Genomic DNA, 25,574 nt, shown 5'->3' with positions numbered 1-25,574 from the left:
GAATTATTAATCATTCTAATAATTAACTGCGTAAATGATAATTTTGAATTGTGTACAATTTCAGAAGACTCAAGGTAGAATGAATGATGAATAGAGAATAAAAAAATCTATTCAAACTGGTTTGAGAAATGTTTCTTCTAATTCAACGCTTTGATAATTTTAAAGGCAAACCGATTGAGCTAATTGACCAATTATCGGAAAAGTTGCCATTTAATCAATAAAATTGTTACATTTGTCAGTCAAGGTTTGATTGCTATTGCATTTTTAGTTCATTAATCCAGTTAAAACCTCATTTGTTTTCATGTAATTTAATTAATCGGTTTAATTTGATTCGATCTGAATAAAATGTTTAAATTAATTAATAACGAATACCTTCAGTTGCCGCCTAGGTAGCGCAGTCGGTAGCGCGTCAGTCTCATAATCTGAAGGTCGTGAGTTCGATCCTCACCTTGGGCAATACTTTTTGTTCTTTCATGTTTCCGGTTCATCTTCATGAGGTTTTCCTTGCGCTTTATGAGTTTCTAACATCAACTGAGCATCTTCAATGTAAAAACTTTTATGGTTAATCTTTTGTTGAGAAATTGTCTCATTTCGAATGGATTGAAATCTCGAAATGTAAAAGAGTTTGAATAAAGTCGAGCGACATTGAAATTCAGAGGACGAATTTTAATGTGTTTAAAATGATCGAAATATCATATTTATACCAAATCAATTCTTCCACTTTTTTTTATTGGGAAATATAAACAGAATAAATTTGATGAACAAGAATTTATTTAATAACAATTCTTACGAAGCATAAACCATGGATCGGGCCATGTTACGAGCGATGGCAAGTCGAAGGGAGTTTTCTTTGTCTTTGAGATCCTCGTCAATTGATTGTTTATTGAGGAGAGTTAAATAGCTATCTAAAGCCATCAAAATTTGAAATGTTTGATCACCATTAAGAGTCAACATGTCAGCATCTAAAAGAGGAATAGCATCCATTAAAAGGGTGAGAATGAAGAAACTAGGAGCTATTTTGGATGCGATTAAACTTTCCAATTGAACACCGGCTTCTTGAAGAGATCCTTGTTTCTTTAATTCGACAAATTCATGATATTTGGCAAGAAAAGTGAGTCTATCGCTTGTTAACATTAAATTTCCAAGAGATTTGAGAGCTTCTTCATCAGGAAACTCGTGTTTCTCCACAAAATGTTTCAAATAAATATCGGCTATGTGAGAAGCTAAAACTGGACTTTTACTTCGAGCCGACCAAGTGATGGCTTGTCCTAAATCATTTTTGGCTAAGGCTTTATTAGCAATGACCAGGGAAACAATTCGAGTGACATCATCAAAGTGATACTGTTCACTGTAAGCGATTATTTTGAATGCAGTCTCTTCAGAGTCCAAAGGAATTCTTTGTAAATGTAATCTCAACGATTCTAATCCAAGCTCAGGGCAAAAGGCGAAATAATCAACAGCACATGACCAAAGTTCAGAATCACCCATTAGAGAATCAGCATAATCAAGTAAGAAAAATTCTTTCAATTTTTTAGGCTCTTCTATTTCATTTGTATTCAAGATTCCACCATGGTAAAGAAGGTCAAGGAAATGAGTTAAAAACCACCAATTGTCTTGGAATGAACAAGATTCTTGAACCACAGCCATTAGGTCATAAGAAAATGCTGAAAGAAGAGCTCGATCAAAGGATGTTGCCTGATGCTCTGAACGAATATCTAAAAATGTTGTTAAACTTTGATGGGCTAATGATGGTACATCCATTTCGGCAATCAATGGATCGGCAAAGTGTAGGAAAGCGACCATAAGATGATACCACGACTCGAAGAGATGCTTGTTTGATGAGAATGTTAAAAAATCTCCACACAAAAGCCCCAAGATTATTCTTTCTTCAGGTGAAGTGAACACGTTCTTTTTGAAATGGGATTTACATTGAACATTCCAGGCTTGCCATTTAGCGAAAAATTCATACTTGATTGAGTCTCTTGTGAACTGGGGCATTTTATCCATAAGAGTCTGGATGAGGTAAAAGTTTTCATTCGATTCAAATTGTGGATGAAGTTTGAGAAGGTTTGAAGCCATTTTAACTTCACCTCGGGCGACAAACTTCATCAATAAAGTCCAATAATCGGGATGGTTGTGAACATTTTTTGTGAGCATCATAGCATGAGCATCGGAAGTAATATCAGGATATTGATATCTAATCCAAACCAGTAACTGGTCAACCAGAAATCCAGGAGCAAGAATATCAATGTAAAGAATTTCACAAAGATGCCAAAGAACATGGATCTTTGAGAGCATATCCTTAGCCTCCAAAGAATCGCCATCTTCAGATTTTGATGCGTTTAACTCTTCTAAACTTTCACCAATTAACGCTCGATAAACACGACTCTTTTTGAGAATAACATCTCTAGAGGTGACTTCAGTTGTATCTAAATCTTTCTGGAAAAGTGTAAATTGTCCACTGGAAGCAATAACTAATCTACGCAAGGAGCGATTTTCCAACATGATGGTATGTAACCGGTACAACTTAACCCGAGAATCTTCAATCTCCATGATCAGTATTCTTCTCAAGTAAGCCAGAAAACAAACCACAATAAGATAAAGAATGTCAAAGAATAATCAACAACAATTAATTAAAACAAAATTAAATTCCAGAGGAAAACAAACAATTTAATTGAAATGAAAATGAAAACACCAGAAGCGGTAAAAATAAAAATACATGTAGGTAGAAAAAGGGACCGATTCTTAATTTACATCGTTGAATTTTCTTTAATCATGTTAACCATTAATTCAATTGAATTACTCTTTTAGATTTTTTCAAAATAAACGAGAAAAATTCCATCCATAATTGTTTACATAAAAATATATAATTAGTGCAAATGAATCGTTCGACTTCTTTTCAAGTAATAGATGACAATTTCACTTCTGTGGTTGCTCAACAAAAACCTTTGCAGCCAAACAATTCAGGCCAAGGGATGGTTATGGTTAACAGGGAGAGAGCAAGTTCGTAAGTGCGAAAAAGGCCAAAGTGTGAAAGAAAAAAAGTTGATTACCTTTTCATTTAGACGTTAATTCGTATTGTTTTCTGGTCTCACTTGTTGGTGATTCCATTGTTTCCCTTAATCACTTAACGACAATTCAATAACGATCCAATGAAATTTGATTTTATTACTCTGTTAATCTTAACACACAAATGAAAATTTCCTTATTCTTTGAGATTTCTGTAAATCTCATTAACACTAATCAATTATTTCTTCTATTAATTTTGATTTGTTTCCTCTTCCAATTAATTTCTCACTTTTTAATTTGCTTCATTTGATTGATTGCAAATGAACAATAAAACAAATTCATCAATAATTGTTTATTAAATATAAAATTAGCACATATGAATAAATGACTTTGAACAATTTTAAAATTAAAACTTTTCTCAACGATTAATACTAATTGATTTAACTATTGTTGGCGGTAAAGGAACAAGTGATTAGTTAATTGTCAGACTAAAGAGTCTTTGATTTGATCGGTTTTCTCGACAGAATATATTGAATCCTCTCAATAGGCCCAATGATTAGAATGTGAAAAAAGAGTCCACCAAGAAGAGCCGTCGCCGTTAACGTGGTCATTATCATTAACTGGATAAGACGATTAAGAAAAACAAGAATTAATAAATTGTTTCACTTTAAATTGTAATTAAAACTTACATAATTCTTCAAACTGTAAGTAAGTGATGTCCTTAATGTGGTAAAGTGAAATGCATAGACAATTGTATGTATAAAATAGGTCGATTTGTATAATCGGAGGATTATTTCAAATCGATGAAGAGATTTGAAATTAGCTGATGATTTAAATTGATTAATTGTGGAGATTGTTTTTTGATTGTTATTTAGATTGACATTGTTATTGTTGTTGTTGTTATTTGCTGATGATTTTTCATTATCTCTTTCGGATATTAACTCGTTGTTAGCCTTTAATTGTTCACCATTCAAATTTTCATTTTCGACATCGGAGTAAATATAAATATCGTTGGACTTTGAATCAGCTAAAAATGAACGGAACTTTTTACCATGAGGGAAGACAAGCATAGAACACCATAGAGCCATTAAAATCTTAATTATCGTTGATGAGATAATTGTTGTAACTGATTCAATCGGCATTCCAAATGTATTCCAAGGTAAGGAAGTGAACGAAAGTACAATCGTCAAGCCAATGCTAACTTTGTATCGTAGCTTAGTTATTATCTGATATGGAATCAAAGGAAAATCAGTTAATTGTCATTCTATCTTTTCAATTTTAATCACTTACAATTCCCAATTTAGATTCATAATTACCAAGCATTATGATTAAAAGTAAAAGTCCCAAAAAGTAGCTCCAAATGTGAGACTCGGTAGAGACATAATAAGCGCCCATACGAGCGGCAATATCTCTGTGTGGTTAATAAATTGTAATTTATGATTAGACAATTAAGAAAATCAATCTTTAGTTAAATCCTAAAATTACCTGAATCTTGCTGAAGTAATTAAAATATGAGGTATTATGTTGTGTCGTAAGATAACTTGATTAACTTGATTGAATCCAACGACAATTAAGAATAAATTAAAGGCTAATCCAGCTCGATAATTACGTTTGTAGATGTAAATTGCCACAGTTAAAAGGATGAACAATTGCCATTCAACAGCAATTGACCAAGTATGTGATGCACACTGTTAAATTAGATCAAATTAGAGGCAATTATACCACCAGATTAACTTTAAACGACCAACAATTAACTAATACTCACAATCTCCAAAGGTTCACAATAGTTTTGCAAATGTAAAATATTGAAAATGAAATTTTTAAGACAAACTGTTGATCTAAATTGATTAACTGATTTAAAGAATGGACCAGATCCAAATAGCGGTAAAACAATTTCCAAGCTAATCACAGTTATAATTGGTGGAATCAATCTGCATAAATTGTCAATAATTAAGAGTAACCATTAGTCTGATTAAATTAAGATTAGATTAACAACAACTTACAGAGCTGCTCGTCGCCAGATTAAATATAAATAAGTGGAGATCGGAGTTTGTGGTGTAGTTTTCTTGATTAAAACAGTTGCAGAACTTAATCCACTACAATTAAAAGAGAATTAACTTAATTTGTTAGAATATGTATTGTCGATAAAAAGAAACAATTAGTTTTAATTACCCAACGACAATTAGACCTTCAGTAATCCAATCATTGGCTATTGGTTGTATTTCAAATCGTTTGTACAATTCAATTCCTTTCCTTGTATTTTCTGGAAAATATTAACAACATAATTAGTAAATTTTCAAGATAGATAATTGTCACAATCAACTAACCAACAAGGAAACCAGCATTGATAACGGTAAACCACATAACCGCATGTAACGATACAACAATCATCACACAGGTAAGTCTTAATTGGTCTAATAATATGATCTTTGGTGAGCAATCAGGCTTACGAAATAAACTACGAACACTTTTAATTGCTGAAAATTGTTTAATCCAGAAAATGTGATTCGATTTAGAGTCCAGTTCATTGGTCGATGATTTAGCTTGATAGTCGATCAGAGTTCCCCAGATAATTGTAACAATCAATGATACTAATAACCAGCTATTAATAGAAAGAGATTTTAATTAGTTTTAAATCTAATTGTTGGAAATTTTATTCGTAATCATTAACTTACAAGAAGATTTTAACACCAATAGTGGCTGATGAATACCGATCGAAAAAAGTTTCCAAAACTTCACATTGATTAACATCAACCAATTTCCAATTGTAATCATTTAGAGCTAATTAAATGAGCAATCAATTAGTTGCTGATTAGTTTTCTAAAATTCTAATTTGTAAAGGAATTGATGATTTACCTTGATTAACTAATTGTTGGACATCACCTTGTGAACATGTTGATGGGAGACAAAGGCCAAATTTGATTGTTAAATTAAACTGAGAATCCAAATGATGTGAATACAATTCACTCAACAATTGAGATTCTGATTGATCATTTCTCAATAAATCAGGTTCCAATGAAGTTAAACAATATTGTCCTTTAATTGTTTCACTTTGATTACTAGATTTAGTTAATTGATTAAATTCAAGGCAAGAATCATAAGAACCAAAGGTTGCATAGGAACCGTCAAGAAAATCGGTCGGCCTCGAACCAGAAAACGATATAACTGTAAATTGTTATCAACAATTAAGAAATTAAATTAACATTGGGAGAAATTTATTTATACTCGTTGTTGATTAATAAATTGAGAATTTATTTCCATGTGATTAAAGGCTAATAATCTGATTAGTAAACAACAGAATCAAATTAAAATGTTAAATTGTTGTTTCAATTTGTTTCAATCCAGTTTATTAAAATACCTGCAAGGTTAATTTGATTAGTAAATAAATCTACAACTAATTAAATTGAATATCGATAAACATTCACCAGATAATCAGTAACAATTAAGATACATAATTATGATAAATTGTTGACTCTCATTGAAGATACTAGTAAATCAAGATTCGTATTCATAAATAATATTAGTAATTGTGTTTCTAATTGTTGGACAATTGATTGTTAACCAATCAATTTCCACTATTATATGAACAATTTAACTTTTGATTTTTTTTTCAACGAATAAATTAATTCTTATCTATTAAAAATTAGCAATCAAATTTACATAATCACCAATAATCACCTTGATTAACTGCTAATCAACCTTGGTAACAATACGATGATAAATTTTAATAGAAAATCTAACCGTTAAGTGATTAACAATTAACTTTCCACCGGTTAATCAGCTTCTGAGTTTCCTTATTACTTCAGTAGACAATATCATCGCAAGGGATTTTCCGTCACAATTTAAGGTAATTAACTTTAATTCAACTCGTTGGTCAACAGTTTATCCCAAAAATTAATATAAACACGTTTACAGGTCTAATTGTTGATTCAGATAATAAACTAGTTTCAAGGTTAATCATTGGTGTTTATAGTTGATTAATTCAATTGAGAATAAATTACAATTAATCAGAATCTTTAGTCATTGTAAAATTATCCTTTAGGGTTAATTGAGATTAATCATGATTTTGGATTATCAATTAGACGATAACATTGTTAATAAAAACCTCTTCAAGAAAATTAAGTTAATCATGAGTAAATCATTTAGGTTTACAAGTGATTAATTAGTGACTAAAACTCATCTATGTTGATTAGTATCATTGAACCTTATTAATTGTACCAATTTATACTTAATCAACTGAGTTTGTACTTAAAATTAACAAGAAATTTAGTTAATTGTTGCCAATAGAAAAAATAATTTTTCCCTTAAGGGCAAGTTATTAATACTTTGATTGATTTGATTGATGTTGATCACAATTGATGAAAAAAAAAACAAATCAATTGAACCTTAAATATTTTGATAATTTTTTAAAAAATCGCAATTGTATCAAAGTGACAATTTAAATTGACAAATAAATCAACTAATTAACTTACACTTGAAAGCCCAAACTTGACCATTTAAAGTTGATTGTATTATTTTATCCAGTGAAGATGAGCATTGATTAGAAACACCGTTAATTGTTGTTGAATCATTTAAATTACGAAGGTAATTCCAAAAGATAGCAGAAAATCCTGATGTGATTAGATGAGTTTGTCTCTCAATTAACAGTTTATTCTGATGATATTGTAACAATTGAGTTGAATTATCAGAACAATTAACTTGATTAGCCCATAAATGTATCAGTAGAAATGGTAAATATCCAACAATTAAACTGTTCATCAGCCACATGATCCCAAAATCTTGATATCAGAATCAAAATTAACACTAATTCACAATCAAGTAATTATAAGATGAGACAAGAAGTAAATCAAAATTGAATATCATGTAAACTGAATTAAATCCTTGAGACGAAATTAACTTTTAATCAATGAAAAAGTTTCAGTTTTGCTAAGGGTTTTTTTTCAAGATCATCATCACAACCCAAATGCAATCGACATATAAAAAGGGTTGCGATGGAATCATTGAAGATGATGACGATGAGAGAGTGAGAGAGTGAGGGAGATAGAGAGGGAGAAATACCTAGTTCACCTGAGGATATTTTCCAGAAAAAGAAAGTAAAGAAAGAGAAACAAGAACCTGAAGAAATGGTAATTTAAACTCGTTTCACCAGCTTCTTACCAAGAAGCTGCAATCGCCTTCTTCTTGCAAGACTGACCAGTTGTGGGGAAAGTGAATGAGAAAGTGACCTTTACTTACCTTGATGAAACTTCACAGGTAAATTTGAATGAAACTTGATCACTTAAAGTGAAATAATTAAAGTTAATTATCGAGACCACAGAGGATCAACTGTTGGAAAATCAATTTGACTTCATCTCAACTGAAGATACTTGAAGTTTTCACTTGAAAATTTTTTTCTCATTTGAGCTCAAATATTAATCAAGACTTTTAATCCAATTGTTATCATTGATTTTAAATCGATTGTACATCAATCAGATTAGTTGATGTTTGATTACAGTTATCATAAAACAAAGGAAACGTTTTAATTACTCTTGACTTCCGTTGGTACTTTTTTTTTAAATTGGTCCAGTTTAATTGTCATAGAAAAATTGATTTTGTTGTGAAAGAAAAAAATATCCAAATGATTTGATGATATTGGGAATAAATTGAAAACATGATTAAGGAAAATATTATATGTTTAATTGTTAATCATTTGATAGACTTAATTGTTGTTGTTGTTTTTGTGTTGAACACTTGATTGCTGTTTTAGGTTTTGATTTGATCAATTCCAAGTTGAACCTGAAAATTAAATGACAGTTGATTGATTTTTGTCACAATTGACTGGAAATGTATGACAATCAGCTTAATTTGTTCATTACTTTTCAGCTTATTGGGTGACAATCATCAACAATCAGATTGAGGATCTACTTTTCAGACTTTAATTGTTACCCCCCGACTCAATTGCAATTTGCTTCCTAATCAGACTGATAACCTTTTTCAACGATAAATTATAACAATTTGCTGATCATATTTACCATCAATTAGATTGACTTTTTTGTCTCTTTACTGATTATTTACATTTCACACTTGATCAGGTTATTGATTGTGGTCAATAAACGCCAAGTGAAACTTCAACAATTAACTAATCATCCGGACAAAAGCTTTGGATTTCAAATAAAAAAGTTACACACAAAAAACTCAAGAGCTAACATTCAAAGTCAACAATTTGTTGATGAACAAGTTTCTCAACAATTAAATATGAGAATTACTAACAACTCAAATTGATTATTAATTGACTTTGAAGAAAAATATGAAAATCTAATCATACTAATTACCAACAATTATCCAAGCAATTAAATCACACAAGTCGACATAAAGTGTCCACTTTGGTTTTTCAAAATCAAAGAATTACATTTAATTAAGTTTTACATTGTAATTAAACTCGATGAAATTTTCTTCCATTGGTCCAATCAGTTTTAATTGAATAGATTAAAATTTGATCATCAATAATTTTTACTAGAAACATAGTTTAATTATCTGTTTATCAACTACAATTAGAATTTACAAATTTATTCTACAAGAAAAAAAAACAATCAGTTAATTAACTTTGGTATCAAAATGACTGTACAATGAAGTTAATCATCAAGTATCGTTTGCATTTGGATTTAAACTGTTGTAATTTACTCTTTCCTTTCACTGACAATTAGAGTAAATGAATAATCAATAATTGTCGTAGAAAAAAAAATACAACAGAATCACATTAATTGTCAATATCCGCTAATCGGAAATTATAGTGAGATCCAGATCAGATTTTTTAAATGATGATTATCCAATTAACTGAAATACATTTTGAGGCACTAATTATCTCAATATAAATGCTCTTGATTGATTATCTCCAAAATTCCCAAGCATCGGAATTATTTTCCATGATTTTCGTCCTGATTTTGGTGACCAACCAATGAGTCTTTTCATGAACTGGTAACTCATCAAATTCACTGATATCAGCCTAAAGTTGAGAAGAAACAATTTAATAGATCAATTTGATTAGATTTCTGAAGAAAAAACTCATCATTTGATTGGAACAATTAGTAAATTACTTACTATAACAGGTATGATACCCAGTCTTCTCATTAAACGCAATTTAAATTGAATTTTTCCTCTCAAATTACGAGAATTGTTAGTGTAATAGTAACGATAAGCGGGCAGAACAGCAACTCTACAGGAACAACGAAAAAATATTCAATTGTTATTTGGAAAATGAAAATTCAGTTTGTCTGTTAACTTACATTTTCCCTTCAGGGGGAATTGAAATATCATTAAGATAAGTTAATTTTGAATTAGATTCTTCATCAAAATTTCTAATGGCCACTGGATATTCACCTCGACGGAAAACCAATAGATGAGACATAAAGATACCCGATTTACTCCAAACTCCATTGATTACGAACTCAGGTCCACCAAAAGCCGCCTCTAAAGTGGGCTGAAGACATGACAATATACCCATACGTATATCTTTATCCAAGGTTGAGATAACTTTGTATATGAAAGGTCCACATTCTCGTTTAACTAACCATTTATGTCCAGAATCATTTGACTCTTGAATTAGACCAGAGTAAAAGGTAATTAAACGTTTACATTGAGGTATATTCCTACAGGTGGACAGTGATAATTTCGTACGGTTAAGGTCAAAATTTCGGACTATATTATATTCCTCTAATATGGCCAAACGAGAGATTAAAGCTAAAGTCCGTTCAGCTGGGATTTCCGTTAATTTCTTAGGATGTAACAAAACATTGATAAATTTATCCCAATTAACGGACAAAGGTTTATGATAACATTCAGCCATCAGGTAGATATAAGGAATTGGCGATATTCGGTCATCTCGAATGAAATCTTCAGCGTTTTGGATAACTATTGGTGCAAAAGAATCAATTATGTTTGGACAATAGACTCGAAAACGATTAACCAAAGTTAGAAGACTTTGCCAGCCCATCAAGTTAATTTTATGTCGATTAAAATCAATCTCATCGAGAAAATTTCGCCAAAAAGTAATGGATGAGAAATTTTCACCTTCCTTGATTAACATACGAATAAAACATTCAGTTATGTATCGGTTACTCTTTGGTTTAACATTATCATGAGAATTTGTTAATCGACCAGTAGTATGAAGAGATAAATCAATTAAATGGGTGTACCGTTTAATCAGCTCCTTATCCCCGGAGGTGAAAACTTCCTTCAATATTTTGCATCCATGAGGTGAAGTGAATCCAGCAATTATATCGGTTGAATTTTTGCTTCTCATGTAACTGCTCATGCTGACGATTGATTTAACCAGAATATCAATTGCCTCCTTTGCGTATAATTCACGATTAATTATTCGGAAAACTTCACATAAAGTGTTTATATCAGTTTCGTCAAAATGTAGGGTTTCGATTCTGAATGCGACATTAGATATCAACAGGTAACGAGAGCGAATCACATCATCGTTTAGTAGATTAAGTTGATCGGTTGATCCGTCAATTGTTTCCGATGGTCTGATGGCTTGAAGAGCTTTGTATAAGGTAAAGGTTTCATCGAGTGACATCTCGTCGATATTTTTGATCACTTCTCCAACGATATAGCGAAGAAGCAGATTTGATGAATTTACACGAATCTTCGAGATGAACAATGTGACATCCGATAAGTTGGAAATGTCTTTAACCATTTCTGGAAAATTTCTGAACATTTCAAGGAGAAATTCAAATTGTTCTTGTGTCAAATGGTATTCGTAAATTGGACCAATTGAACAAAATTGTAGAATAAAAGTCCTAAAACGAACAAGATCAACTAGATGTCGATAAGTTCGAAGTGTATCAATCATTTGGGCTGGTGTTTTACCTTCCAAATGAAGTCTAAATTTTTCATCTATTGAGGGTTGAACATCTCGATCAACTCTTTTGATAATTTTTAAAGATCTGTAGGGAGGAATTGAAGGTGGCATCAAGTTTACAGGTTCATCGTAACTGAATTGGGATAAATCAGCCAAACTTAATGAATTTAATTGATGATCAATGAATCGTTGACACCAATCAACTTTATGACTTAACATTTGCTGTTGGTAAAACATTAATTGTAAAAATTGTCTCTTTGTTAGATTCACTTTTCCAAGAATATTTTTCACCAAAGTATCACAATAAAGTAAAACAATGGGATGTGAAAATTTGTATAAATCAACAGTTAATTGTAAATAATCATCGATAAATTTTGGTTTGAGCCAATCACCTGTAAAGATAAAACAAGAATAACAATTTAGTAATTTTCATCAGAAAACTGTTGACTTTTTGATTACCTTTTTTAACTCGTTTACAATAATTGACTAGATGAGAATCAAGTTTCTTAACTAATTGCCAATGACTATCACATGTTGATGGTGAATTAGTTGATTTGAAACATCGCTGATCAAATTTAATCGGATCAAAATGAAGTGATGAAAATATTTGAACTGATCTGAACACAGAGACTCTAGAATCTAATAGATTACGTCTGAAGATTAAGGGAAAAGAACTAACCATCATAAAGTGCGAACAATTAAGATCCAATGAGAAACAACAAGCCAGCGAAAATAATCAAATCAATTCCATAAAAGTGACAATTTAATACCAATACGCAACTAAATTCAGTTAATTAAATAAAATTGTTTTTCTTTCATCAAAAACATGTGAGTATCACATGGATCCAATTGATAGTATTCGATATCAACTAATATCGAGTCCCAGTGGAAACTCAATCAGCTGTTTCTTAAGAAAAGGGACCGCATAGTTATAAAAAAGAGAAAAAATCTCGAATTAAAAATTTTAGATTAACAATTAAGCAACAATCTAATTTAATTTTATAATTGTAATGGAAAAAGTTATTTTTTTATACGAGTGATACACAGTTTACAGTGGAGTTTACATGGAGTGTGAATTTAGAATTTAATTGAATGTTAAATTGTAGAGAAAAGAAAAGTTGAAAACAAATTTCATTTTCGTTTTTTTGTTCAATTGTATTCAACTAATTCCAACAATTAATCATCAACTTTTTTTCCCTGTTACTCAATATTTTATAATTCAAGAACCAGAATTTTATCTGAACTGTCAATGGTGACACAATCTCGCTTTTACCCTAAAGTATTACAACCAACTATTGATTAGTTAAATTGATTCGTAAGTAACATTACATGTTATTCACTAATTTAATTTATGTGTAACATTTTCACAATCCAATCAATTTGATTTCTTATTTGTCAGACTTACTAATTTAATTTTACTTTTCATCTGATTTCAGAGCAAATTTCAAGTTTCTTAATGTTTCAATCAGCTGATCCATCATCTCATTAATCACTGGACGGGCGTTTCAAACTACAACAATTAAATTGATTAAATATCCAATCTAAATTGTAGTAATGGCTGAATTACCTCACATTGGTGATCAGTGTTCAACCTGTAAACGGTTAGGTAAATATTTAAGAAAATCTATTCTTAATTTTGGTTGATTAATCTTCTAATTCTTATCCACTTAGATTTCCTACCTGTTGTTTGTGCTTATTGTAAGAATTTATTCTGGTAAGTGACAAATGATTAAGCTGAGAAAATTGTCAATTGAATTACAATTGTATTGATTTATTTTGTTTTTTTCTTCTTCTAAATAGTAAGGATCACCTATCAACAGAGATTCATCAATGTCCGGATTTCATTTCATCGGATAGGATTATCATTGAAACTCCTGAAAAGCAGGTTCATGAAAAGTGTAATTTCTGTTCTCAGGTTGTTAAGAATCGACTTGAAATGATTAAATGTGATCACTGTCAATCAAATTTCTGCCTTTCTCATCGCCACCCCGAGGGACATAAATGTTCATCCATAACCACAGAAACCAAAAAAACTCCATCAGCCTTTCAACTTATCGCCTCCGCCACCTCATCATCATCATCTACAACTATTAAATTATCATCATTAACACCCAAAGGGCCTAAAGGAGCTAAAAATGATTCTCTAGCTAAAAAAGTGGCCCTGATGAAATTGAAACAATCAGCTATTGGATTACAATCAATACCTCAAACTGAAAGGCTTTATTTCAACCTCAATTTAGGCAATCAAACACCATGCAAACCAATTTACCTTTCATCTTTCTGGTCCATTGGGAAATCTATTGATTTTATCGCTGAGAAATTGAATCTAACCAACAACAATAATAAACCCGATCAACCAAAATTAATAATCACCACAGAAATTGAGCAAACTCTTCCCTTTGATTTGACATTAGCACAATTAGTTGAACTTGGATCAATTGAAACTGGACAAACATTATTCATAAAATATATTGATCCAATTAAAGGATAAACTTAAAAAGTTAATCGTCAACATAAGAAACAATCATGACTAATGATAATCGATAACTTTACACCCACGAAAAAAGGAGAAGTGTCAACCAGTGAAATAACAATCCAACTAATTACCTTAATGAAGAAAATATACTCAAGTGAATAATTGATGACAGAGAAAAATTAAACTTCTAATGTTTTATTCATAACTTTGATATGGAAACCGTTAGATTCACAGGAAGTCAAGGAAGGTGAACATAAGATGACAAAAGGAAAAGTTGATTGATCATTTCATCTTTTATTATTCAAGTGTGAATACGAGATTAAATTGATGTGATCAACTTTTAATTGGATACAATATATTACACACATGGACTTATCCCTAAATCATTCACAGCAATTTAAGTCAAGACCTTTTCATCAATCAAATTAAATTCACATTAAGATGATAAGTTACATCTCGCTCTCTAATCATTAATGTATAACATTAAATGAATTGGAAAATTAGAGGTTATCCATATATAAGAAGTCAAATTCTTATCCACAATTAGCATAATCATCTACAATTAAGAGACAATGAATACAATTGTTGAAGTTAATCTCGCAATCAAAGTAGAAACAAAGTTATAATCCTCGAAAGGATTAATGATACTTAATCATCAATTGAGCGATTAAAATGTGACGTAAATTGTTAACGAAGATTATCAAGGATCTTCACACTAATTGCTGCTTAATACAACCAAACAATCAAATAAATCACTGGAATTTAATTGACTACAATATACAACAAAAATGAACTAATCATCTGATTAACACCCAATCAATGAGATAGTGAATACAAAATAATAATAACAATTAAAAGCAAACACAAAACCACAATTTGTATATTTGTTTTACCCTTTAATTGTATTTGTTTTATCAATTAACTTTTATAATCTCATGTTGATTATTGCAATTAAATTATAAAACAACAATTTAATTTGAAAGTCAAATAATTGAAGTAACTAACTAATTATTATTAATTCAAACTGCTAATAACCAAACAATCAACTTGATGAAATTTTGTTCAGTTTTCAGGTTCAATTGATTCCCAGATGATTGATTGTTACAAATAAACAACGATAAATATTGAAACAATTTAAATTCAACATCTAAATTGTTATAAACTATTTCAACGATAGTTATTAATATATAACCAATGAGCAATTGTAATATTATAAAACTAATAAATTGAAACAATATTGTTACAAAAGGTCAATATTGGTGATTAGATTTAATTCTGGAACATTTTTACAATTGAAAATTAATCAAAACAATCAAAAAGAAAAAGGTTAATCTAGATAAAAATAAAATCAACGATGAAATGAACTTGAATGCAAGTTTGTTGATCAATTTGAATTAAATATCGAGGCGATTAAAGTTAATTCGGTTAAATGTAAATCCAATAATCTTAGAAAATGATTAACTTGAATACACAGAGAAAAGGTTATCAATAATTTAGATCAACTTGATGAAAGAAAAAGTAAAATGTTTGATTAGATTTTGTTTCCATTTTTTTGTTCAGATTAACTCGGAGTTTTAAATGTTTTATCATGTTGATAATGAATCGATTCAGAATGATCATGTAATTACAACATTTAGATAAACAATTTTCTATCATCATCATTATCATCTTTTTCTTCATCTAAATTGCTCATGAGCGTAACAATCAAGTCGAAAGGCAGTTCGACAGTAGATAGAAAAAAGGAAAGTTCTAACCTGAGATTCTGCCTGAAAATAGTTTCTCGATTCTGAATAGACTCCAGTTTCTCAGAAACTTTCATAACTTGAGAAAACAAAACTTCAATCTAATCATCACAATTTCTCATCATCATCATCATCGTCATCATCGATTTCATGATAAAAAAGTCCTATAAAAAGGACATTTCGATTCGATAAAAATAGTTACGTCAAACAAGTTCACCTCCAACAATCAGCTGAAATCTTTTAATCCAAATGTTCAGATGAAAAGTTGAACAATTTTTACTTACTTTTAGTAACCAAATTAACTAACAATCAACAGTCACAATTTGATTGTCCAATCTATGAAACTATGATTAACGACATTGATAATCTATTGCTGTCAACACTTTGATAGTAACAAATATTGATCATATTTGATTGTGAAATTTATCGTTAGTAGATTAACTTTTGTGTGAACGAAAAAACAATTTCAACTATCTAATTGGATTAACTACCAACTAAACCATGAGATTAACAGTTTGATCAACTTTGATTTTCCAATCTAATGCACTAATTGTCAACCGATGATAATCATAATGCAAACTGAGATAAGTAATTAACTAATTGTTAAACTTCACCTACTCAAGTAAATGTAAGTATAACAAGCTAAATTAATAAGTAATTCTAAGTAATTAGAACTTGATTTAAATCGAAGAAAAGTTTTTTTTTTCTTGTAAAACTTTTTCCATCTCAAATTTGGTAACATTTAGAACTTTTTTGTTTGTTCTAACTCAAAGAGACCACAAATGCCAGGCCATTATCCAAATCGTTATAAAATCGACGTCCTTTGCGTTCGTAAAGTGTTAATCATGTTGGTACAATTAATTATTCTAACTTCGTATTCATCATTGATCTGGTTCTGTGAAGCTCATGCACCACTTCATCGTATCTACTATGGACCTCATCGATTTAATCCATCATTATCATCATCTTCGTCTTCTTCATCATCATCATTAGCATCTTCACCTACTATTGACCTTTCATTATTTGGTAATCGTTTTGTTGATCCTCAATCATCATCTTCAGAACCTAATCCTGATCGCACAGAAAATGATCTCTATTCTCAATTCTCTAATTCAGTAAATTCAATTCCTTCTTGTAATCAATTAAAATACCTTTGGAAAGAAGCCAATCGATTGGCAATTAATTTGTATGGACCTGATTTCGCCTTCTCTCATCCTAAATTACATGCAAATCCTTTTTATCTAACTAATCTACTTTTGAGAAAACATAATCATCATACTCATTCATTTGGTGGTGAAATTGTGAACAGTATGAGTGGGAGTGGAAAGGGAGTTTTCGTTGAACCTGAGCCAATACCATCTCGATTTCAACCTGTTCTAGTTAATCCAGCATTTGGAATTGTTGATAATAATGATGAAAACACTAACGGTAAAAGTTCTAATGATATTTATTCAGAAGTGGGTGAATTTGGTTCGATAAAAGATCGACTCACTCCAACTAGTTCGCTAGGTCAAAATAACGGATTCAACTCACCAGTTCCAGGGCAGTTTTCTGATTACTCAATACCCAAAAATGATCTTGGAGCGATTTATGGTAACATCGTAATGTCACCCGACCAATTACATCATTCAAGTCCAACATCTTCGTCTTCATCACAATTAGTTACATCAACTCCATCACCTTCATCTCGAAAAGACGCTGGACATAAACCTAAACTGGGCTTCGGTGCAGTGCTTACTAATAGCAAGGAAATTTATGACTCGAATCCCGATGAATCTTCCCATCGATCCTCTGAGTCCTCGAAAAAGGTGGACAACCTTTTCAACCTCGGTTTCTGGCACGATGCACCAGTTGACCTCTCATAAGGTAAATAAACGAATGACAAATGAAAGAAACTCATGAAATCATTGAAATCGTGAAAAAAAACAAATGACAAATTCAAATGAAAGAAAAATAAATTAATCAGATCAAATGAAAAAACAGAAAGAAAGACAATTGAAAGGGAAAAGAAGTAAAAGTTTCGAGCAAATTTTCATCAGCAATCAAATTAAATGAAGTCTTCACAATCAATCAAATTGTAAACATTCAACAACCAACTTCAAATTTACCTTCAAGCTATTCTGATAAACTAGTAATCACTCCCAAGTTGCCTTTTCGAAAGGTTTTAATCATCTACATATCAATTCCCAATCTTGTTACAACATAATCATAATCATAATCATCATGTTCATCTTCAATATCAAGCAATTTATCTTGATAATCATCATTATTTAAATTCCAACTTAAATCATCTTCTAATCTTTCCAGTTTATTTCTCATCAATCATCAACAATTTATGATAATATTGCCTGTCTTTCAGAATCGTTTCAAGTTTATCATAAATCTTAATCACCACAATCATCATCATGATAAAAGGTTAACAATCAAACAACAATAACTTTGATTTCCAATTAATCTGATCAACTGATTACTTCATCCTCTTTACCTTTAACAAATCAAATAAGTTAATCAAATCTCATCAAGTTAATTTCATTTCTAATCCAATCTAAACTGATTGTTTAAAAGTAAATTGTCTCATTAATAAATTCATCATACGTTATATGTTTAATTAGATTTTACTTTGATTTATCCAATCTTCCCATCAATCAAACAATCAGATCAATGTCAAATTAAACTAATTAAACTGAAAACAGTTAAATAAAATCAATAAAAACCCAAAGGTGAAAACAAATTAACAATTAATTGTCTTAAAACTTTTTTTCTGGGCTTAATTATGATTACATGATAACTGATCATTTCTAGGAAACAATCAAATGATAAAAATAACTCAGATTACAGAATACATAATATTAATAGTTGGACAACAATCAATTAATTGTTGGGATTGAAATACTTTTTTTTTACTGTCAATAAGTTAAAACAAAGTTCTAATAATATTAATAGTTACTCAATTGACTATATAATCAGTTAATTATACAATGAGGATAAAAACTGAATTCCAGATTAAATTGGAACAATTTATTTTCCATTATACTTAATTAATCAATAGGAATGGTTAATTAATCATCCACAAAGTAAAGACAATCAATTTAACTGCAACTCTACAAATATCAAAGTTTGATAATCAAACTAATTTCCAGGAGTAAAGTTACCAATCAATAGCTACTGTTGATTGATTGTTAATCAATAGGTGATAGATTAATTAAATGATAATCTAAATTTAATTATGACATTTAAATCATATACAATAATAGTATTATAATTGAGTAGTTTATTACTGAAAAAGCTAACAATCAGTTGATTTTTTTGTGGCTCGAGAAAATTAATATTTTCAATTAGTTAATTGAGTCTAACAATTAAGATTTCGTATATTTATGTATTTAACGTATTGATTAATTGGAAACTATTGATTGTGATCAATCAAATTAATGAGAAATTAATAGGCTTTGCTGATCAGTTAATCAATGATCTTTACACAATTTCGTTAATTGTATTGATAGAAGTAAAAATTTAACCTTAATTCCCAGTTAATCATTAGCTGGGCTTTGTTTTTTTAATTTCGTCACAGTTGTTGATTAATAATTGTGAGAACTGGCATAATTTTCAAGTGATCATAATTAAACTAATTAACAACCAGGATCTTAAACATGATTTGATAGCTATAAATGTGATCTAAATATTGAGAAAAAAATTAACTAAGACTGTGATTTGGTTAATTGTCAGGAACCGTTTTAATATTAAACACTCAATCTCAAGTTAAATCGTGAACAATTAAGATGTATTAATAGAACTGTTCATTTCTTATTATCTTCAAGATGATTATTATCATTTGAAATTTAGGGTGAATCTCAGTTCATTATTGACCATTGATCAATTCTAATCAAATTGGTACAATAAAAAAGTCGAAACTTAATTTCATTATAAATTGTTGTTTTCGTTTTTCTAAGTCAAGTTTGAAGGATTAATTTAGTTACAGGAGATTATTGTTAATCTTATCCTTTAATCTTGAACTTTCAAGGTGGAAAAAGGATTTTGATTGCTTGTTGACTTTGGAAATACGGAAGAGCCATTGATTGTTAAATCGGGATTTTGATTGTTGTCATTTGATTTTTAAGTGTTAATAAAGTTGTTTAGTATTGTGATAAATCGTAATTGGTTGACGTTGGTAACATTTTGATCACAATTGGAAAGCTAATTAAACAAAATGAACGGATAACAATCAATTGTATGATTCATTTGAGAATTTTTTTCTTCGGCTTCTTTTCTCATGTTGATATTTTTTGCTCACTTGAATAACTAAGTATAAAGATGGAGAATGGGATTTGAAAATTGTTCAGATCAAGAGAATCTACATCATCGTCTTCATTCAACTAAAGATGATGAACATGATGAAGATAAGCATGAAAGGAGGGAGAAATATACTTACGATTGATTAAACTTATCTGAACTACTGATGAAATGAACTGGATAAAAAGTGAAGGTGAAAGATGTGAAGGAAAAAAACTATTAGCTTATCGTCAAGTTATCATCTCATCGACATGATGATAAACGTATGAATGGATAAGATCAGAAGAGATAATGAAAAAAAGAAAAAAAAATACGAAAAAAACATAACATTTCTCTATCTGAATGGTCAGTTTATTTTGTTTCTTTCTTCAACCATCTCTACGCCTCCTCAATTCCCTGACATTTCATCAAATACATTCTGATATTTCTCATATATTATTCTGAATGATAATATAGCTTTCAGGTGAATTGGTCTATTATGATGATCCATTGAACTGAATTGAACAAAGGGAATGGGATAAAAAGATGAGTCTAATTTCAATGATATTTTACATTATCTATCATTCATTAAACTAACTCACCCTGAAGGCCCATTACCTTGTTATTAGTTTTTTACATCTCAAGTTTCATCATGACTTAACCATTCAAGTGGAATCAAAGTTTAACAAAGGAATAATCAATGATAACTTCTGAGAAAATATTCCAAGGTAAATGAATTGCTGCGAATATCTAAGAAATGGTCATCTCAATAATACAATCGATTCCAAGATAAAGTTAGAATACGTTTTTCATGGAAACGGATACGTCACTGAAAGATAAATATGATGTTTTCTTATTCATAAATTCTTGGTGAAATAATCAGGGTTCAGGGAATTTTAAGATGTAGAAAAGAGGAGAGAGATTATTATTGAATTTGAAATCAATGAAACATTGTAATAACCTCTCTATACAGAATTCTAACTGAGAAAATGTTCCGTATTTGGTTATTGCACCAATTATGATTTGGATGAATTAAAGATGATTAATGAACATTATTAGATAGCAAAAGTAACTACATTTCCGTTTCCTTTCATTTGATGTTTTTCCTCAACAGGAACGTGAATTATCAATCAAAATAACCAATATTGTCTTTCCGTTCCGACCGAACCACATTAAACATGAATGATCAAATATGAGGTGATAATAATAAACAACGCAACAAATGGACAACTACACTACTGAGTTGTGAAAAAGTTCTGAATGAATAATAAACTCAATCTAATTGATGATGAAATAATAATGATGAAAAATGATCATTCCCTACTAAATGGCTTCTTCATTGCGATTATCATGATCACAATAACAATTATTTCATGGGAACGGAATATATAATCAATATGATAAAAGCTTTTTAAGTTTCACTATAACGATAATCCTATTAGATGTAATTTAAATATCTAATTACTATGAATTGAGAGATAGTTTTGTTATGTTGCTAAAGTATCCATAGGAATTAATTTACTAAAGACACAATAATTGCAAGAAAATATTTTAATTGTAAATGAAAGTATTAATAAGATAATTTTTCAAAACAATAATCTGATAATTGATTTTATATTTGTCCATATAAAGTTTTAATCAAAATCAAAATTAAAATATCCAATATATTACTATTATTATCAGAATTAAATAAACATGGTATTAATTTGTCAATCAAAAAAACTAATCATCGATCTCTAATTGGTAAAGCCAATTGATTCCCATGTAAATCAACATTGATTATCATGGTTGGTTAATCTTGTTACATGTTAAACCTAATACAATAAACTTAAATTCTGTTGATTATCCAAACAAACCAATTCAAGTTAATCAATCAACGTTCACGATAATTTATCGCTACAATCACCATAGTCGACAACAATCAAATTAGATTGAGTAAAAAAAGGTATCACCAAGGAATTGACTGAGATTCGACTTGACCAAATGGACCTGATTAGTTTTAGAATCAGGTTACAATGAAACAATGATACTAGATATCAACAATGATACAATGAGTTGACGACAATTCAATCTGATCTGATTAATAAGATATCTGATGAACTTGACTAGAATGGATTAATCGAGATGACAGTTGATTATATGAATCAGAATATATAATTTATATAATGATAGAATACTAAGAAGGATTATCGTAAGTGAGAAATCAATACAATTAATTATGATGATGGATAAAGGAAAAAGAAATTCTTAATCGTTAACTCATCTAACGATCTTGGCCCAGCTCATGAAAAATGATCACAATATTATCGTTTTTTTTTACTGTAGAAACGTAAGAATAGAAACTTTTTGTTCATTGATGTTCATTCATTCTGAAAATCAGATGACCTTTAACAAGGGTCACCATGATTCGAGTAAACTTTAGAATAAACTTTAATATCTACTATTTATCAGAACTTTCAAAGTGTAAACAGTTTCTTAACATAGTATAGATATTGTCAATTAGAATCAACTTATCGTAGATCAGAGATTGAAAATCTCTTTGTTGATCATTCTATCAAAGAATGAAAATTCTTGCGATTCTGATGATTAAGTGCAACAAGTTCGATGATTATGAATAATAATATTATCTTGTTACATGCAATAAGATATTCCTTTTATGGACGAAGAGAAATGGGAATTCTATTCTTAATTATTATTCTTTCTTCTACTCTTACTCGACAATCCAGTTGGTATATTAATCAATCATTTTACAGAACAATGAATACCCATAATGCCAGAATAATAGCTAACAGATGAACTTCCGATCGAAATGTTTAACCAAATTCCATTGACCAAATAGATCTATAGATAGACTGGTCAACTCTCCCAATCAATAGTAAGAAAAGAAGTGTAAATTAAGCCAGAGAAAAATGAATCGATAAAAAAAAGCTCGTGTAGATATTACAATTTGTATCGAAACTTTTTTTCTTTTTTTTCCTTATATCAGAACTTTTCTTTTCGAATAGAAACTTTATCACCAATGTAACCATTGGACTTCCGACATGTTTGACACTTGAAATCTTATATAACTAAAGGTAGACATTCAGGTAAAGGTACAAAAGAAAGTGAAGTGAGAGAGAGAATGACAAAAGAAATTAATTTCCAATAGACTATCATTGATCCATTAAGACCATTAACAAATGTTATAATTATAATTATCGTTGATTATAACTGTTAAAACATAATACAAACCATCACATTAACGATCATCATCATCAACTATAAATCTTTATCAATTCATCACCATGGTTGTTAACTCCCATTCCTTGTTACTTGAACTACTATTAATTATCTGGAGAGAGAGAGAGAGAGAAAAAAAAACTAATTAAAACTCATCCTTATCAATCTCATTTCCCTTATTCCCATTTACCACCCACTTCCGGTTCCTTACTATTTTCTTTTATTCTCCTTTTTTTTTAATCAAATCCAAATAACGATAAATATCTCAATGGTTGACTTAAAGTATTATATACATAAGAAGATGATAAGAATCATGAGAATGAGAAAATTTTATCTTTTCATTTTCTCCTGAATTGTTGATCATTGGATGATGTAAATTTTCAGCATCATCATCAGATCCTTGAACTTCCTCAGAATAAAATCTTCACCCTTATCCGATTCTCTTATTTACAAGACTGAATCACTTTGGAACTTGTTCATTCATGATAATCACAACTGACCCTGAATCAACACTCAGAATAAAACTAACACTCACCCACACCTTCATTCATCTAATGACAATGTAATAAATTACAATTAAATGACGTTTGAATAATTAACAATTGATCATTAACTTAATGAAACTTTATTTATACTCTTTTTAATAACAATTAATTAATGATAAGTATTCAAAGGATTTGACAATCAACAGTTTTTTTTTGTCTTCCATTGTGTTAATTAATATAAATAAATTATATTAGTGTTAAAATGACTCCAAAAATTATTAGATTAATTCTTGATTTAGATTGATCAATGTTTCTGTGTTTAAATTGAACAAAAGAAAAGTTAATTTCAAATGAATTGAAAGTGAATTCAGTTATTCACAATTACTTCATTAATTGTTACTATTGATTAATCTAATTATCTACTTAATTGATATGAAAATCGTTGACTGGTCAGTTTAAGGGTGAAATTAAATTGACCTTATTAAATTTTATTGCCTCTTATTATTAGCACATTTCATGATTAACCTCCCATGTGATTTTACTTGTTCATAGTTAATCAGTCAGATTACCAAGCAAATAATTTAGATGATAATGATAATTACCATGATAATGATTACTATTAGTACTATGGTTAACATGGATTCATTTTCAATTCATTAAATATTAGCGCAATTATCATCTAAGGTCATTTATCATTGACCACTTAACTTGAGTGAAAACTTTTAATCTCCTAAGATTAACTTTAATCACGAGAATAAGAAAATAATATTGTTATAACAATTAGATTATTGATTCCATTTGATTATCTGGAGGACTGAAATTTGAAACAAAAAAGAAATTCCTAAAAATGTAAAAATAGTTCATTTCTTTACCATGTAATCAGAATTTTTGGAAATTCTAAAAATAACTTGACCATATTAATAGTTTATCATTAAAGGAGCGATTTCAATTGTTACGAAAATGCTTTTTAATAGACAATTAAATTTGATTGTTCAATGATTTCCATGGATAATGATAAAGATTCACACTCAACTTTTATCATGCAATCAAATCAAATAAACATTTCAATTGAACTTTTTTTTCCCTCAACCTCAATGTGAATCATGTAATAATAATAACTATTAACTTGTAATTATAATAATAAATAATATAAATTTCACTCGATAATCATGATTACGATGGAGGTGATGAATAAATATCATGAAATAGAAATAAAATTTCTCAACAATTTAGTATAACAAAGGGTAAGGCAAATCTCTGATGGACACTTGAACTGATTCTTGAAATTTGAACATTAAAAAGTACAAGAAACATGAAAATTAATCTCATGTTCATAACCTTTCACAATAACATGATAGCAACACCACCGAGAGATGATTCTGAGTGTAAACTCCCATCATGAACCCTATAAGCAGTTACACCTACCTGTAATATACAGGAAGAGGATGATGATGATGATGAAAAATATCAATCTGTTTTGCTCTGTTGAGCTTGAAATGTTATTAAAAATTGAGATGAACATCTAATAATAT

At 29.6% G+C, this 25,574-nt stretch overlaps 5 protein-coding genes and 1 non-coding gene across 9 annotated transcripts; 3 read left to right on the top strand and 3 right to left on the bottom strand.

Moving 5' to 3' along the window:
• Positions 1 to 383: 383 nt before the first annotated feature.
• Trnam-cau (transfer RNA methionine (anticodon CAU)) lies at positions 384 to 456 on the top strand. The gene has a single exon. It is a non-coding gene; the product is annotated as a tRNA-Met (tRNA).
• Positions 457 to 651: 195 nt separating this feature from the next.
• On the bottom strand, positions 652 to 2,722 carry LOC128392315 (nuclear pore complex protein Nup85-like). Its single transcript, XM_053352321.1, has one exon. The coding sequence runs from the start codon at positions 2,551 to 2,553 to the stop codon at positions 787 to 789; it is 1,767 nt and encodes a 588-aa protein (XP_053208296.1). The 5' UTR covers positions 2,554 to 2,722; the 3' UTR covers positions 652 to 786.
• A 624-nt stretch (positions 2,723 to 3,346) lies between these two features.
• LOC128392313 (nose resistant to fluoxetine protein 6-like) lies at positions 3,347 to 8,769 on the bottom strand. Of its 2 annotated transcripts, none has more exons than XM_053352319.1 (12): positions 8,245 to 8,769; positions 7,482 to 7,787; positions 5,866 to 6,174; positions 5,685 to 5,790; positions 5,337 to 5,611; positions 5,182 to 5,272; positions 5,013 to 5,105; positions 4,775 to 4,940; positions 4,495 to 4,697; positions 4,300 to 4,420; positions 3,699 to 4,235; positions 3,347 to 3,629 (listed from the first exon to the last, which is right to left on the bottom strand). In XM_053352319.1, the coding sequence occupies exons 2-12, from the start codon at positions 7,774 to 7,776 to the stop codon at positions 3,498 to 3,500; spliced, it is 2,328 nt and encodes a 775-aa protein (XP_053208294.1). In that variant the 5' UTR covers positions 7,777 to 7,787; positions 8,245 to 8,769; the 3' UTR covers positions 3,347 to 3,497. The 2 variants fall into 2 exon arrangements, with proteins under 2 accessions (XP_053208294.1, XP_053208293.1); XM_053352318.1 differs by having other exon boundaries at positions 7,482 to 7,812; positions 8,245 to 8,768.
• Positions 8,770 to 9,492: 723 nt separating this feature from the next.
• LOC128392312 (uncharacterized) lies at positions 9,493 to 12,693 on the bottom strand. The gene is made up of 4 exons (XM_053352317.1): positions 12,314 to 12,693; positions 10,272 to 12,246; positions 10,087 to 10,201; positions 9,493 to 9,991 (listed from the first exon to the last, which is right to left on the bottom strand). Exons 1-4 carry the CDS (start codon positions 12,537 to 12,539, stop codon positions 9,875 to 9,877), a joined length of 2,433 nt encoding a protein of 810 aa, XP_053208292.1. The 5' UTR covers positions 12,540 to 12,693; the 3' UTR covers positions 9,493 to 9,874.
• A 140-nt stretch (positions 12,694 to 12,833) lies between these two features.
• On the top strand, positions 12,834 to 15,305 carry LOC128392323 (AN1-type zinc finger protein 1-like). The gene is made up of 4 exons (XM_053352329.1): positions 12,834 to 13,169; positions 13,291 to 13,460; positions 13,526 to 13,568; positions 13,655 to 15,305. Exons 2-4 carry the CDS (start codon positions 13,409 to 13,411, stop codon positions 14,343 to 14,345), a joined length of 786 nt encoding a protein of 261 aa, XP_053208304.1. The 5' UTR covers positions 12,834 to 13,169; positions 13,291 to 13,408; the 3' UTR covers positions 14,346 to 15,305.
• Positions 15,306 to 16,082: 777 nt separating this feature from the next.
• LOC128392423 (uncharacterized) lies at positions 16,083 to 18,801 on the top strand. Of its 3 annotated transcripts, none has more exons than XM_053352451.1 (2): positions 16,083 to 16,700; positions 16,769 to 18,801. In XM_053352451.1, exon 2 carries the CDS (start codon positions 16,855 to 16,857, stop codon positions 17,935 to 17,937), a length of 1,083 nt encoding a protein of 360 aa, XP_053208426.1. In that variant the 5' UTR covers positions 16,083 to 16,700; positions 16,769 to 16,854; the 3' UTR covers positions 17,938 to 18,801. The 3 variants fall into 3 exon arrangements, with proteins under 3 accessions (XP_053208426.1, XP_053208425.1, XP_053208423.1); XM_053352450.1 differs by having other exon boundaries at positions 16,084 to 16,700; positions 16,819 to 18,801; XM_053352448.1 differs by having other exon boundaries at positions 16,086 to 16,700; positions 16,846 to 18,801.
• Positions 18,802 to 25,574: the final 6,773 nt, after the last annotated feature.

The sequence above is a fragment of the Panonychus citri genome, unplaced genomic scaffold, assembly GCF_014898815.1.
Source record: "Panonychus citri isolate SS breed McGregor unplaced genomic scaffold, ASM1489881v1 Contig00136, whole genome shotgun sequence".
Lineage (NCBI taxonomy): Eukaryota > Metazoa > Arthropoda > Arachnida > Trombidiformes > Tetranychidae > Panonychus > Panonychus citri.
This window is presented reverse-complemented; position numbering and strand designations above follow the sequence as displayed.